This window comes from Mus pahari, chromosome 15, assembly GCF_900095145.1.
Source record: "Mus pahari chromosome 15, PAHARI_EIJ_v1.1, whole genome shotgun sequence".
NCBI lineage: Eukaryota > Metazoa > Chordata > Mammalia > Rodentia > Muridae > Mus > Mus pahari.
Window position 1 is genome coordinate 68,733,194 of NC_034604.1, and position 15,602 is coordinate 68,748,795.

General features: G+C 49.5%; 1 protein-coding gene across 5 annotated transcripts in view; it reads right to left on the reverse strand.

Moving 5' to 3' along the window:
- Ctif (cap binding complex dependent translation initiation factor) overlaps positions 1-15,602 on the reverse strand; it is a 266,258-nt gene that overhangs the window by 121,201 nt on the left and 129,455 nt on the right. For all 5 annotated transcript variants that reach the window (XM_029546899.1, XM_021214567.2, XM_029546901.1 and 2 more), the window contains one exon: positions 8,814-8,890. In XM_029546899.1, coding sequence (XP_029402759.1) covers positions 8,814-8,890 — 77 coding nt within the window. The remainder of the gene's footprint in view (positions 1-8,813; positions 8,891-15,602) is intronic.

A 15,602-nucleotide genomic window follows, 5' to 3' on the forward strand; every position in this document is an offset into this window, starting at 1 on the left:
CTTGCAGACAGGCGACCAGGGGTTCCTAGAGCGATCACACTTGAATCACTGTGCTCAGTCAAGGAGCTCCACCCTTATCAGTGTACATGGGCGTCACTCAACCCATCAGGAGAAGGGCATGGTACAAGAGAAAGCTGAGCTGGCCTGCTGATTTCTTAAGACATTCATGGTCTCCTGGCTTCAGACTTGGTTCTTGCCTTTTGGACTTGAGACTGAATTATACCGCTGGCTTCAGACAGCGGTGCTCATAGCTTGCGGTGGCCTGTGACGTTCTGCCCTCCATGATCACAAGAGCTAGTTCTGATAGAAAACGGGGAAAGGTTGAAGCTACAAGCATACAGTTCTAAATTTCAAAAATTAAAGAATATGGATATCACCTTTCCCCAGGGAGACTTGAAAATATAGATGGTTTAGAAGAAAACAGGTGATTATTAATTCCTAGCATAGCTTCGTAGGTTAACTCATAACCAGACCAAATCTGTGTCCTTTTTTGAAAGGGTCACTTTCTTGGCACATTCAGGGAACACTACAGACATCAAGATCCAAAGAGGGTTGCAAGGGGCCTTTCCCATCACTCCATCCTTGGACTTCCTCTAATCATAAAACCAAACTAAAATCCTGAGACGACTCAAGAAACAAACAACAATGAAATCCCACTACTTGTTTTTTCAGAGATGAGTCTGGTAGTGCACGTCTATAATTTTGATACTGAAAAAACTGGGGCACAGAGTTACAGTTCAAAGAGTCTACACAATGAGACTCTGTCTCAAAAAAAATTTTTTTTTAAAAAAATGACACATAACTCATTAGTCAAAAACATGCAGTACAAAGAATTCTCAACTGAGGACTATCGAATGGCCTAGAAGCATCTAAAGAATTGTTCAACATCCTTAGTCATCAGGGCAATGCAAATCAAAGCAATCCTGAGATTTCACCTCACACCAGTCAGAATGGTTAAGATCAAAAACTCAGGTGACAGCAGATGCTGGCGAGGATGTGGAGAGAGAGGAAGGTGGGATTGCAAACAACCACTCTGGAAATCAGTTTGGCTGTTCCTCAGAAAACTGGACATAGGAAATTGGACCTGAGGATTCAGATGTACCACTCCTGGGCATATACCTAGAAGATGCTCCAACATGTAATAAAGGACACATGCTCCACTATGTTCAGAGCAGCCTTATTTATAAAAGTCAGAAGCTGGAAAGAACCCAGATGTCCCACAACAGCGGAATGGATACAGAAAATGTGGTACATTTACACAATGGAGTACTACTCAGCTGTTAAAAACAATGACTTCATGAAATTCTCAGGCAAATGGATGGAACTAGAAAATATCATCCTGAGTGAGGTAACCCAGTCACAAAATAACACACATGGTGTGCACTCACTGATAAATGGATATTAGACAAAAAGCTTGGAATACCCATGATACAGCTCACAGACCACATGAAGCTCAAGAAGAAGGAAGACCAAAGTGTGGATGCTTCAGTCCTACTTAGAAGGAGGCACAAAATGACCATGGGAGGTAGAGGGTGGGAGGGACCTGGGAGGAAGAGAAGAGGGAGAGGGGAAAAAGGGGGCACAGGATGAGGTATAGGAGGAGACAGGGGAGATGTACAGAGGGTCAGGAAATTGAACAGAGGTGTGTAGCAATGGGGGATGGGGAACTGGGGGTAGCCACCAGAAAATGCCAGATGCCAGGAAAGAAAGAGGCTCCCAGGACCCAACAGGGATATTAGCTGGAATACCCAACAAAGGGGAGAGAGAACCTATAGAGTCCATATCCAGAAGTTAGGTAGGACCCCTGGTTGATGGATGGAGCCACCCACCCATCTCTAAAATTTTAACCCAGAACTGCTCCTGTCTAAAGGAAATACAGGGATAAAGAATGGAACAGAGACTGAAGGAAAGGCTATCTAGAGACACCCCACCTGGGGATCCATCCCACATGCAGCCACCAAACCCAGACACTACTATTGCTGATGCCAAGAAATGCTTGCTTACAGGAGCCTGATACAGCTGTCTCCTGAGAGGCTCTGCCAGAGCCTGACCGATACAGATGCGGATGCTCACAGCCAACCATCGGACTGAGTATGGGGTCCTCAAGGGAAAAGTAAGGGGAAGGGCTGAAGGAGCTGAAGGGGTTTGCAACTCCATAGGAAGAACAATATCAACCAACCAGACTTCTCAGAGCTCCCAGAGACTAAACCACCACCTTAGTCAGGGTTTCTGTTCCTGCACAAACATCATGACCAAGAAGCAAGTTGGGGAGGAAAGGATTTATTTGGTTTACACTTCCATACTGCTGTTCATCACCAAGGGAGTCAGGACTGGAACTCAAGCAGGTCAGGAAGCAGGAGCTGATGCAGAGGCCATGGAGGGATGTTACTTACTGGCTTGCTTCCCCTGGCTTACTCAGCTTGCTCTCTTATAGAACCCAGGACTACTAGCCCAGAGATGGCACCACCCACAATGGGTCCTCCCACCCTTGATCACTAATTGAGAAAATGCCTTATGGTTGGATCACAGAGGCATTTCCTCACCTGAAGTTGCTTTCTCTGTGATAACTCCAGCTTGTGTCAAGTTGACACACAAAACCAGGCAGTATAACTACCAACCAAAGAGTACACATCGAGGGACCCATGGCTCCAGCCGCACATGTAGCAGAGGATGGCCTTGTTGAACATCAATGGGAGGGCAGGCCCTTGGTTCTGTGAAGGCTCGATGCCCCAGTGTAGGGGAATGCCAGGGCATTGAGGAGGGAGTGGGTGGGTGGGTGGGTGGGGGAGCACCCTCATAGAAGCAGGGGGAGGGAGGATGGAAGAGGGGAGTTGCAGAGGGGAAACTGGGAACGAGGATAACATTTGAAATGTAAATAAATAAAACAACCAATAAAAAATTGCAACCCTGTGAAGCACAGAATCAGTGTTCTTAGTGTATTTTTTAGTATACTATACTAATGGCCTCCAATCCCACATGCCCTGCTTGTGGGATTTATCAGTGACACACAGTGTTTACAAGAAGCTTGCTAAATCAAAGCTGACGGCTGATGCCTGGGATCTGAGTTTGTGCAGGCAGAGGGAAGCAGGGGAGAGATCAGATTCTTAACTGGTGCCACAGTTTGAGGACACCAAGCCACCGTCACGGTCAGCTGTAGGATAGACACTACGGCCGTCCTGCGGCGTCCAGCATGTAGCCCAACTCTGCACCCCAGGGGGACAGCTCGCTTGTGGCTTCTCGTGCAGTGGAGCCATCTGACGCTAGCCAGGATGGCCAAGGTATTCTTTACTTCTTCCTGTCCATCTGCTCCGCACATGGAGTACATTAACCATTCCGGGACCTCACGTAAGGAAGCGAATTCACTTGAAGGGCTCTCCTCACTCCTGACAGCACAGGTGGGCATCACACAAAAGCCCGTGGCCGTGTCTATTAATCTCGCTACTCGTGATGGCAGGCCGGGCTTTGGAGTCTGTGGGGTCTTCCGAAACTCCTGGCAACCTAGGCAGGGGGATCTTCAGAGCAAGCACACAGCTTCTTCTCATAGTGGGGGCTTCTGAGCCCCATGTTTGCCTCTGCTTCTAGGGAGCTATGGGTGACTTCTGGGGATCCCTGGTGCATCATCTGCCTAGCTGTGGCTTTTCTTCTCCCTCACACTCCATCTCCCTTTCAAAGTCTTCGGGAGTTTCACTAGTAGCTGATTCATTACTCCAAAAGGAGACCGTTCTAGAACTTCCCCTCACCCCCACATCCCATGATGCCCTCTTCTCTGAACCACAACTCAGATGCTACACAGACACATACAACACTCTGGCTAATTCTGCAGCCAGAATGTCACTGTGGCAGCTCCACGTTAGGCCCTTGTATTCTCCAGATCACAGACCATACCCACGGAGAACAATTCTAATCAGGGGGTGTGGTAGTTTGAAAGAGAAAAGCCCCCCATAGGCTCATATATTTGAATGCTTGGAAATGTTTGAGAGAGATTAGGAGCCACCGGTGTTACCAGAAGCATGTTTTGAGGGTTCCAAATAGCTTTCTCTCAGCTTTGTGATTGTGGGTCCAGATTTACAGTCTCAGGTACTACTCTAGCGCCATGTATGCCTGCCTGTTACCATGATCCCCACCCTGGTGGTTATGGATTCACCGTCTCAAACTATAAGGTCCTAATGTACTCTTTTTATAACTTGCGTTGGTCATGATGTTTTGTCACAGCAATAGAAAGGTAAATAAGACAAAGAAAGGGTTTAACAGCACTTAACGGTGGGGAGCTAAATGTACTGCCTACCTCCCTTTCAGAAACAGGGCTCACCCTTCTGCTGCCCCTATGGAAGTGGCCCTGGTTCTGCTCAGCCTCAGACCACACCCCTTTCTGACGATCAAGGGACACAGTACATAAGGTCTGCATAGTCACTGCATCTTAGATCAAGTCTCAGAAGTCCCTCAAACTTCAGAACTCCTTGGAAGGTCAGAACATGCCATCACGTCTGCCCTGATATGGAGCCCGGGGAGCCGTGCAGCCTTGGGTGCACACCTGGAGCAAGAGTGGGGTCAAGCCATGTCCAAAGCCTGGATATCTCATCATGAGATGAGCAGGATTAGGGCTACTGCCCACCTCTGCGCTGCCCTTCCCCCACCAACATGCTGGGCCTGCTTATTGCCCCACCAGAGGAGGTCACATAGCCTCGTAGCCAGGTTAAACTTCCTTTCTCCTTAAAATGTCATGCCCAGCAGCACCTGGAAGGTCTCCTTAGGCAAATGAGGTATCCCCAACATGGTGGCTCTAGTCAATGATATATGTTTTCCCCAAAGACCCCTACTCACCCCCAATTAAATGAGCTGTCTCACTGATGCTTGTCTCCCGAGAATGGTCCCACCTTTCGGGTGGATGGGAATGACACCCTTGCGCTCAACTTCTCTGCATGAGCCTGCTGCCTCTTGCCTCTTCCACAGCATGCCCTCCCAAGCTTGCCCTCATCCTGGGGTCTGTTCCCCAGGCTATAGATACTGTGGCATGCAGTGTTTGCCCACTGCAGCGATAACGTTCATCTCTTAAAACAGAGCAGGGGTGAGGGGAGCGAGGATGGTTACAGAACTCCTCCCCCTCCCACAGGGATAAGGACACCCACTGAATTAAACAGACACTATGAGCCCAGCCCTCAGCCTTATAGTGAATTTCTTCCTCCTGATGCCGGGGCTGGGCAGAGAGCTTTAAGAGACCTTCTCAACTGTCCATTTCCTACCTGGCAGAGATGGAGGGTGCAAAACCAGGTTACTCCTAGGGAATGCATAGAATATGCACTTACTTCATATTTTAATGCATCCCCAAATGCATGATTTTATCTGACATCTGTCATATTTTATTAGCCCCCCCTTTCCCCCAAAATAAGCAGGTGGTTATGAGTTGTCCAAATTTTGAGAAAATTCATAAGGAGAAAAACCTTTAAACTGTCCTTGTGGTTAATTCCTTTTGCAAAATAAGGGAAAACCAGTCACAACTTAGTTTTCATCGGAGTACCTGAAAGCAGCCTGTGGGGAGGGGAGCCGAGGCTTAGGTTGCCTCTTCATAGGGTCTCTGCCTGCCCACCGTCACTGTCCTGGGTTGGGGGATGCCATGATTATGTGCTTAGACTTCGAAGACAGTAATGAGAAATGCGCTCTCTGTGCCCTTTACAGCTCCCCTGCCCAGAGAGCACCCTGCTGCAAAGACCACTCAGGTGGTTTACAAGAATGAGCTTGTGCAAACCTCTCAAGGACTGGACACATTTTATGCAAGGACAAAAACACAGTTTTCAAGAACTGTGTACCTTGGGGGGTGGGGGGCGGGACTGAGAGATGGCTCAGCTTTTAAGAGCACTGACAGCAGTTACAGAGGACCTGGAGTTCAGTTCTCAGCCCCCATGATGGGAAACTCACCATCGTCTGTAACTCTGGCTCCAGGGGGAGCTGATGCTTCTGGACTTTATGGGAACCAGCGCATATGTGTACACACACACACACATACACACACACACACACACACACATGAAAAAACATGGGTATATATACATGTGAACACACATGTACACACCTTTAAAAAAATGAAGCAACTCACCCTACCCAGCCCCTATTTCCAGGGCTCATGCCTATGTAAGTTTGCTACCTAATGCTCCAAATTGACCCGGAGGAGGGAAGCACAGAGACGAGGCACACAGAGACAGACACCTAGAGAGCTATACAGCATTAGGTCAGGTGGCAGACTGCTGTGTGGAGAAGGATGCTAGGACCCAGGTTTGAGAATGCCTGTTCTGGCCCGAAGGTGCCACTCAGTTCTAGGCACAGCAATTTGTCATGGCGTCTGTAGCTATCGGACCCAACTCCAGTCACTCTGTAGGGAGACAGAAGGCCAAAGACTCCTGCAGGCATTCCAAAGTTGAGTCACAGGGACACCAGCAGGATGTAGCTTGCCATTTCCCTTCTCATGACACACGGTTAAGATCTGAGGTATTATATGGATGCTGGCTGTGTTCCTAGGTTACCATCGGTACCTAGGTTCTGGTCCTCTCCCTGTGACACCTTCTCAGTGTGGTTTATGCTTTCAATGCTAACCAAGGCTAGTGTCAAGCACACAGGTTTGGTACCTAACAAGGTCGCAATGGAGGACCATCAGCTGGGAGAGCTGGGGTTGAATTGGTAATTCACAGTTAGCCTGTCTGTGAATGTCTGAATCACCATGGTTCCCAAGAAGACTCAGGAATTCCCCAGCTTTTATATAATAAAGCCTTTCACGTACATTGTTACCTGCTCGCTTCTGAAAATATCTACCATATGGGTGCTCTATAGCAGGACACTCCCCCCACCCCCAAGTGATAAACAGGCTGTGTTATATTTCTGACTGGTTCCTCGTCTAGCACACACTTCAGCTGCGTGTGTGCCTGCTACCCTGAGCTGCAGCCTGACTCCCGTGGCCAAGATGTTCCCTCTGTATAAACACAGGCAGCTGCCGGCGGTGCTTCCATGTAAATCTTTCATGGGTCTCACCATGTGGATGCTCTTTTCTCTACCCAGCCCCCAGCCCTCCAGGCCCCCTCGAAGGACATACGTTCTGTCCCTTTAATCAACTTTATTGCTTCTCTTTGGACGCCGGCCCGGTCCACATCCTTTGTGAGGTGCATTGGCCTACGTAGAGCATCCCCTACCATGGGTATAGATAAGTGAGGGTCCAGCTTCCTGGCCCTCCCCATGCCATGCACACGCTCTCCCGGGTCACGCTGTTTTCCGGAGGCCTGTCCCGTCTAAGCGACTCCTGTGGAGCATGGTGACCTGGCTCAAAAGTGGACATGTGGGCTGTCCTGGATGCCAGTGCTTGGCTCAGAGACGTCTTCTCATCAGTGAGCTTGGAGAGTCTTGGCATCTCTGAGATGCACGCTGGGGAGGAAGGGTGGGAAGCCTCTTCTGATCTCTCTGACACCTTCCTGGCCCCTTGTAAACAACAGCTCTCCTCTGAGGGCTGCTCCCCGTTTCTTTCCTTGACTCAGAACCCAGAACCCAAGAACTGTTCTGTGTAACAGCACAGAGGAGTCACAGAGCAGGCCATCAACTGTGCCCCTGGGCAGGGCAGGGGCAAGGGTTGGCCCAGCTCTCCTGACTCAGTTTCCTCTTCTGATGCCTGTTGATTCTCAGTCCTCAATCAGGACAGACTGCCTCCCAGATAGCTGGACACTCATTTCCCCTGCGTACGTTTTCAGAAGTAGAAAAACCTACTACTGGATGACAGGCGTTCTGGATATCTGTCTTCTGCCAACCTACTACTTCCCAGTTCAGGATTTCCATCCAGAGTGAAGGGTCAGAGCCCCGGGTTGGCGAAGCCCAGCAGCTCCAGCCGAAGCCACACAGGACCCAGGGGAGGACCCAGGGGAGGACCCAGGGGAGATGCTCCTAGGGTTCCAAGTGTAGGCAGGCAGCTGGCTGTTTCTCGTTTCTTAAAGAACATACTCGGTTTACTAAAGGTAAAGCCACAAGCCATCGCCTTTGTCTAAGAATAAACTCCCTACAGGGAAACACCTCATTTTAATTCCTCAGGCATACTTTTTATTCTTTCTTTTTTTTTAAGATTTCTATCCTGAAATATTTTTTTGCACATTCAAGCAAAAAAAAAAAAAAAAAAAAAAAAAAAAAAAAAGACCCCACTCCCCCTTTAGCACAAATGGCTGCGCACAGTATGACTCTGCACCTGGAATTTTTCATTTGAACTACACCAAGAAGACCTTTCCACATAAGAGAGCCTTGCAGACTGCACGCGTGTATGTCTTGGATGCTCAATCTTAGTTGCTTGCTCTGACACAAAGCCACCTCATCATGTTTTTCCTGTCCCCTGGTTACTACTCTGGACTGAGAGGATCACTGCAAAGTGTGGCTAATACACAGGACAATTCCTAATGATGGGAAAACAGACCGCCGATGAAGCCTTTGGATTTGTGAGGTTGGGGAGCCTCCTGGAGGCCATGCCTCTAAACACGCAGCCCCGGGGGCCCTGGTCCTTGAGCACACTGCAGCTTTGGTTTATGGAAAGAGAGCATGTCTGTAAATCCGGAGCAATGCTCACTCCCAGGAAGGAATGGAGACAGTGGCCCTCTGCTGGTTTTCCAAAGGGACCTAGTCCCTGGGACCAGCACAGACATGCAGATCCCACACAGCCAAGCCCATTGTATGTGCAACATCACCTCAAAGGCGAGCATCTCATTTACAGGTATAAGTCCTGTCGCAGCATAGACCAGAGCTAAGATGCCCAGCAGCTGGCCCAGGGAAAAGTGACAGCAGTCATAGGTCTTTCTTACCTTCGGTCGTTTCTCCTCCTTCGGAACAACTTCTTGGTATGTGCAATCTCTGCTTCGTGGGGCATCGGATGGTAGCCCTGTGGCACGGAGAAAGAGAGGACATGAATCACTTTTGCTAAAGAGCCGAGTGTGTACCAACACCACATTTACAGTGGTAACACTCAGTAAAGGACACGGGAGGCCAGGTTCTGACCATTAAATCTTTGAGGACTGATTCCATGAAAATCAACCAAGGGGCCCTTCCTGTAGAGTCCTAAGCCAGAGAGCTGAGTATTCCCCTGTCACCCAGAGGGTCAGGTACATAACCAATGGCTGTAGGAAGGGGACAAGTTCCTTTTCCAGTCTCCAGCTAGGCATGTCATCACATTCTACCATAGGCCATTAAGAAGACTGGGGATGAGTGTGCCAAGCCCAAGCTGGCTCCGAATCCTAGGGCCAAGTTCCTTAAGCAGTCCCTTTACCTTGGAAGCAGTTTCCAGAAAACATGCAAAGAGTTGATTGTCTTCTAGACCTCAAAGGAGGGCCTGGAGAAAATTCTAAGGGTGGTTCTGCCCACTGTCCTTATGATTATAAGGATTACAGGCTGACATCCAGGTTGGGGAGAGACCTCCTTGTAATGCCAATCTTACCCAATGCTCTGGTAGGATTATTCACAGAAGGTGGTCTGCACAATGGACACGCAAATGTGTCCACGAGGAGAATATAACCAGGAACACTGTCACTCCGTCCTGGGCAGCTGGAGCGCAGTGGTGGGATCTAGGGGTTATCTTGGATGTCTAGGGGGAGGGTTCCAGCCTGGGGCCTGGGGTACCCGAGAGGCCTACAGTTTCTCATAGTGCCTAGGCATGAACAAGGTGAGAAAGGAATACTGGAGATGGCAAGAGGAGGCCATGTGGCCCCAAGTGCCACTTAGTAGACAGGGAGATCAAGGCCCAGAGAGGCCAAGCAGTAAGAGAGAGATGGCAGTTCTATGGACTTCCGCTCCCTTCACTGGGACTCTCCAGGTTGGGGGGGGGGGCTTTCTTTAGCCATCCTTCACAGGGCAAGGTGAAAGTCACTGGTGCCCCTGGCTACACTTAGACTGGTCAGTTTGATGGAGCTTCCCAGAGAGGTGATGGGAGGACAATGAACTAGGCAGATCCAGGATCTCGGAGCTATGGCTATTTGGCACAGACTTCTGTTGAGTCCAGGGAGCAAAAGCCATTTTGAACTATTTTAATGATGGCCCTTCCCTCCCTCTCCGGTCTTTCTAGCCTCCAACAATCTAGCCAAATGCCGCGTGTGAATGAATTCCAGGCTCCAGGCAGCCACAATGGGCCTCTGGACCCTCGGGGTATGCTTCGTTTAATGGGTTTTTTCAAAGGATATTATTTGTTTTCTTTAATATAAAACACAAATAAGGAAAACCACCAAGTCTCCCTCTCTCACTTCCTGTCTCCCACCCTGACCAGGTTCTAGCCGGGCTTCTTCCCTTCTCTCTCCCTCTCTCCCTCCCCCTGTCTCTCCCGCCTCACTCTAGGCCACTGTAGGAACACACTGGGTGTGCTCCCAATAGACAATGGCCAGGAAGCTGAGACTCCCTCCCAAGCTAGTCCTGAGCTGGCAGCAGACCAGGATCTCAGCTCTGGGCTGACAGATGGAGCTGCCCACAGTGCTTGGCATAACATGAACTAGGAGGTGCCAGTCTCTTCAGCCCCACCTCAGAGTTCTGGAATCTAATGCATACCCAGGCCTCTCCCTACACAGGCAACAGCAGTGGGAAGTTGCCCTTTTGCTCACACCCAGGACTGTGGGAGGCGGCCATCCATCCCCCCCCCCCGAAAAGTCTCCCTCAGCCATTTCATCTCTGCAAAGAGCTGACCTGAACTACGACCACTGAGATAAGCTTGGGAGAGTAGCATGTCCTAGACAGAGGGCCCAAGGACAGAAGTGATCAGTAAGGAGCCTGGAAGGAGCACTGGTTGTTGTTCTGATGGCTTGCTCAGGGCAGAGGGGTGTTCTGGCTTCAGAGCAGAGATGGACCTGCTCTTCAGAAAAGATCTCCTGGTGGAGAAGGAGCCCTACCAGAGCATCCTTGAGAACAGCTATGCCAGAGCATCCTGGAGAGCACCTATGGGCTTGGTGCTAACCATCTTGCTCAGCACATCTCCTGCAAGGGCATCGGCCTTCAGGTCTCTCAGGTGACTATGCATACGGCCAGATGGCCATGAATGTGCCTCTGAGATATCACCCTGGACCTAGACGACCATTAAGTGCCACTCTTCCTCAACGCCTCTCCAGGAGACCATTCTCCCTTTAGTTTGGAGACTTGGATGCAGTCCCCTAATGTCTAACTAACCCAGGACCTCATGGACCTTGACCTGTGTGGGGCCTCAGAGAAAAGCAGCTCACAGAAATAGAGCTTCCTGAAGAGGAAGGGATGGAGGGAGGTGGAAGGAGGGAGGGAGGGAGGACAGAGGACCCCTGTCTACCCACTGCAGGGAGAGTGCATATGAGACCCGTGCACACATCTTTACAAACATGAATATCCTCATGGTGGAGGTCGGTCTAAGGGATAGCTCACTGTTGTTGTGGCCACCAACACAAGTTCTATAAAATCAGCCCATTCCGGGGTAGGCTTGGAGGGGGAAACAACACATCTGGTTGGTTTTTACTGTGAACTCGGCACAACCTATTCACCTGGGAAGTGGTGACCTCAAATAAAGAACGGCCTCCACGAGAATGACCTGAGCAACTGGCGTGGGAAGGCCCAAGCCACTGAGGGCAGTACCATCTCTCGACACCGGGTTTGGGCAGAGAGCTAGCAGAGAATGTGCTGGAGAGGAAGGCGGTGAGCAGTATTTCTCCATGGTCTCTGCTTCAGTTTCTGTCCTGATTTCCCTTATGAATCTATAGAAATATAAGCTGAAATGCTTTACTCTGTGAGTCGCCACAACAGAAATCAAACTAGAATACCTACTACGGTCAGTGTCTCTGGGGGATTAAGGACAGATTTAGTACTTTAGCCCCAGAGAGTGTGCAAGTCCAGGCTGGAGTACAAGTGCCAAGCTCTGAACCAATGGCCATGAAGAAATCAATCGTGTGTCTATGGGGATGCAGGGGGCAGAGACACCCGGAGCCAAGAGCGGGTCTACTGGAAGCTCTGAGAGCAGCTGCCACTCTGATGAGATGACAAACCTCTAGGCCACAGGCTTCCTTCTACCACCTCTTCAAGCATCTGTCCACACACCCCAACACACTGCCCTCTCTTCATTCATCCATCTACCTGTCTTATAGCTATGCTTTAGAAATCACGGTTGAGGTACTGAAAAAGATTCAAATTGCACATTCCTACAGAGTACACATTCTAGTCAAAGCAGAAGGCCTAAAATAAATAAGAATGTGTGACGAATGACACACATACTTGAGAGGAGGAGATGAGTAAGGGGTGGGAGGGGAGCATCATGGGAAACATCTCTGTTAGAATATTAACATCTACCCATCTATCCATCATCTACCACCCACCCATACATAAACCCATCCATCCATCCATCCATCCACCCATCTATCCACTATCCACTATCCATCCATCCATCCATCCATCCATCCACACACATACATACATCTACCCATCCATCCACCATCCACCTATCTATCCATCCATTTATCCACCATCCACCCATCCATCCACCACCCACTCATCCATCACCACCCACTCATCCATCCTCCACCCACTCATCCATACACTATCCATGCACCCATCTACCCACCCACCCATCACCCTGCCATCCACTCACTTACCCATCACCCACCTATCTACTCATCTACCATCCACCCATCTACCCATCATCTATCTATCCACACATCCATCTGTAGTGGTTTGATTGTGCTTGGCTCAGAGAGTGGCACTACTAGGAGGTGTGGCCTTGTTGGAGTAGGTGTGGTCTTGTTGAAGAAAGTATGTCACTGTGGGGGTGGGCTTTGAGACCCTCCTCCTAGCTGCCTGGAAGTCAATTTTCTCCTATTTGCCTTTGGATCAAGATATAGAACTCTCAGCTTCTCCAGCACCATGACTACTTGAATGCTGCCATGCTCCCTACCATGCTGATAATGGACATTCACACCCATACCCCTAAACCCCCATGCCAATCCCACACCGAAGCCCTCAGCGCTTCTCCACGCCCCTGGGCCTCAGAACTAGTAAGCCAGCCCCAATTAAATGTTGTCCTTTATAAGAGTTGTATTGGTCATGGTGTCTCTTCATAGCGACAGAAACCCAAACAAAGACACATCTATCCATCCATCCTTCCACTCTTGGCCTTCATTCAACAGACATCGAAGGTCTGCATATCAGTGCATCAGGTGGAGAAGAACAGGTAGAATTAAAGCAATTCCTGGTCCTAGACAGACTAAATGCACACAGATAAGGAAGCTAACGCAAGTAGTCCAGAGGAAGGTGCCACCAAGGGGTGAACCTGAACTTGACAGGATCTGTATAGACTTCGACCTACCTTGGGCAGAACTGTGTCCCTCAAAACATTTATTGGAATCTTGATCCCGAGTGCCCATAGATGTGACCTTATTTGGAAACAGTCTCTGCCGAAACACTCGGGTTAGGATGAGGCCACATGGGATTAGGTTGGGTCTGTAACCCACAACTAGTGTCCTTAAAAGAAGAGACTTTGGACGCAGAGACGTTAGACAGAGGGAGGAAGTCAGGGGAAGATGGAGGCAGTGTCTTCATAGAGGAATCTACAAACCAAGGCAGGCCAGGGAGCTGGGAAGAGGCAAGAGAAGATATTCCCCTAGAGATCAGACATTTTGATGGTTCTATGAGACCACACTTCTCAGCCTTGGTCACTTGTCCTGGCCGCTCTGGAAAATTCACACCCATGCCCCTAAACCCCCATGCCAATCCCACACTGAAGCCCTCAGCGCTTCTCCACGTCCCTGGATCTGTTTGACAGCTTCTCCACATCTGCTCCTCCAACTTCACCAGCTAGCTGAGTCCATCTGGTACTAGTCTCACACATAGATTCTAACAGGGGCTGCCTCACTGGGCAATGCCAGGCTTGGGTCCAGGCCTTCTAGCCTTATCAAATCAGTAGCCGCTCAGGTCTCCACTCTCACCTGCTGCTGTCACTGGAGAGGACGGGTCCAAATCTCTGGGGAAACACGAAAGAACACGTGCTTCACCCAGCTGGAGGGATGGGGAGTCAGCTGGGGGGAAGAGGGATCCTGAACTCAGCAGATCCCAGGCTGGGCTACTGAGATGGGAGCCCATCCACTCGGAGCCCTTCTGTGTATGACACATCTCAACTCCAATTTTCTCAGAAAGTACCATCAGGCGTGAATCGCAAGAGGACAGTGGAAAATTGTCTTAATGACCGTGGGACCGTAGCATGGGACGCTTTCTGACACATGGTGGATGATGTTGAAATATTTGTTGAGAAAGAAAAGGGTAAGAGGGAATGAGGGAGCAGAGGCTTGGAGCTGATTGAGGCTGCTCTACTAAACAAGGGCTCTGCAGGGGATGTGGTGGAAATCCTCATCACAAGAGGAACTGCTGGTCTCAGCTGGGGCCACATACCCCTGTTTTCTACCTTGCCTGGCCCACGGCAGAGCCTGTGGGGCTCGGTGTACTCTAGTCCCTAGTCAGTTAGCTGATAAAGGTGAAGTTCTGAGTTCATATTACTCCATCATTGCCTGCCGTTTCACCTTAGAGGTGTGTGTGTGTGTGTGTGTGTGTGTGTGTGTATACACATGTGTGTCGAGTGCACACATGTGGCAAGTGTGTATGTGTGCACTGCTGCTGCTGTTACCATCTGCCCCAAGGAAGTTAAGAAGTGTCTCACTCATAGAACTCAAGGCAACAGCCGGTCGTTCCATGGCTTGCAGTGCCTGCTTGACCCACAAGAGAGATTTCCTTTTTAAGCATTCCCATGAGCTTTTAGAATGAATGAATGAATGAATGAATCAATGAATTAATTTTCAGTACTGGGTACTGATCTCAGGGCAAGGGCTCCTTCCACTGGGGTCCATCCTGATCCCCTTTTATTTTGAGATAGGGTCTCAATAAGTTACCCTGGTTGGCCTTGTTACATAGCCCAGGGTGGCCTGAAACTTGAATTCCTTCTTCCTCATCCTTCTTCACAGCTGTGATTACAGGCCGTCAGTACAAGGCCCAGCTGGATCTTTAACCTCTGGCTGTTGGCTATGGATGTGGATTCAGTAGAATTATCCCACCAGGACTCCCTCAGGGCCAATTATTCTTTTCTCTCACTGCATATCAGCTCTTAAGAAAGCATTACACATATACTAGGAAGTCTTGTTCCTGGTGTGTTAAATTCCTCCAAGACAATACAGGACCAGGTCCTAAACAAATGCATTCATTAAGGAGCAGAGAGGTCATGAAGATGATGGTACTGAAAAGGGAAGACTGGATATCCTAGGGCAGACAGAAGGAATGACAGGGGTGCTGAGCTGGAAGGTACCTGTCTTAGGGTTTTACTGCTGTGAACAGACACCATGACCAAAGCAAGTCTCATAAAGGACATTTAATTGGGGATGGCTTACAGGTTCAGAGTCATTATCATCAAGGTGGGAGCATGGCAGCATCTGAGCAGGCATGGTGCAGGCAGAGCTGAGAGTTCTACATCTTCATCTGAAGGCCCACACCCACAGTGACACACCTACTCCAACAAGGCCACACCTCCTTATAGTGCCACTCCCTGAGCCAAGCATATACAAACCATCACAGTACCCAAGCCTGACTCCTGACCAGGTAAGCTCTCTCTACCCATGTGGATA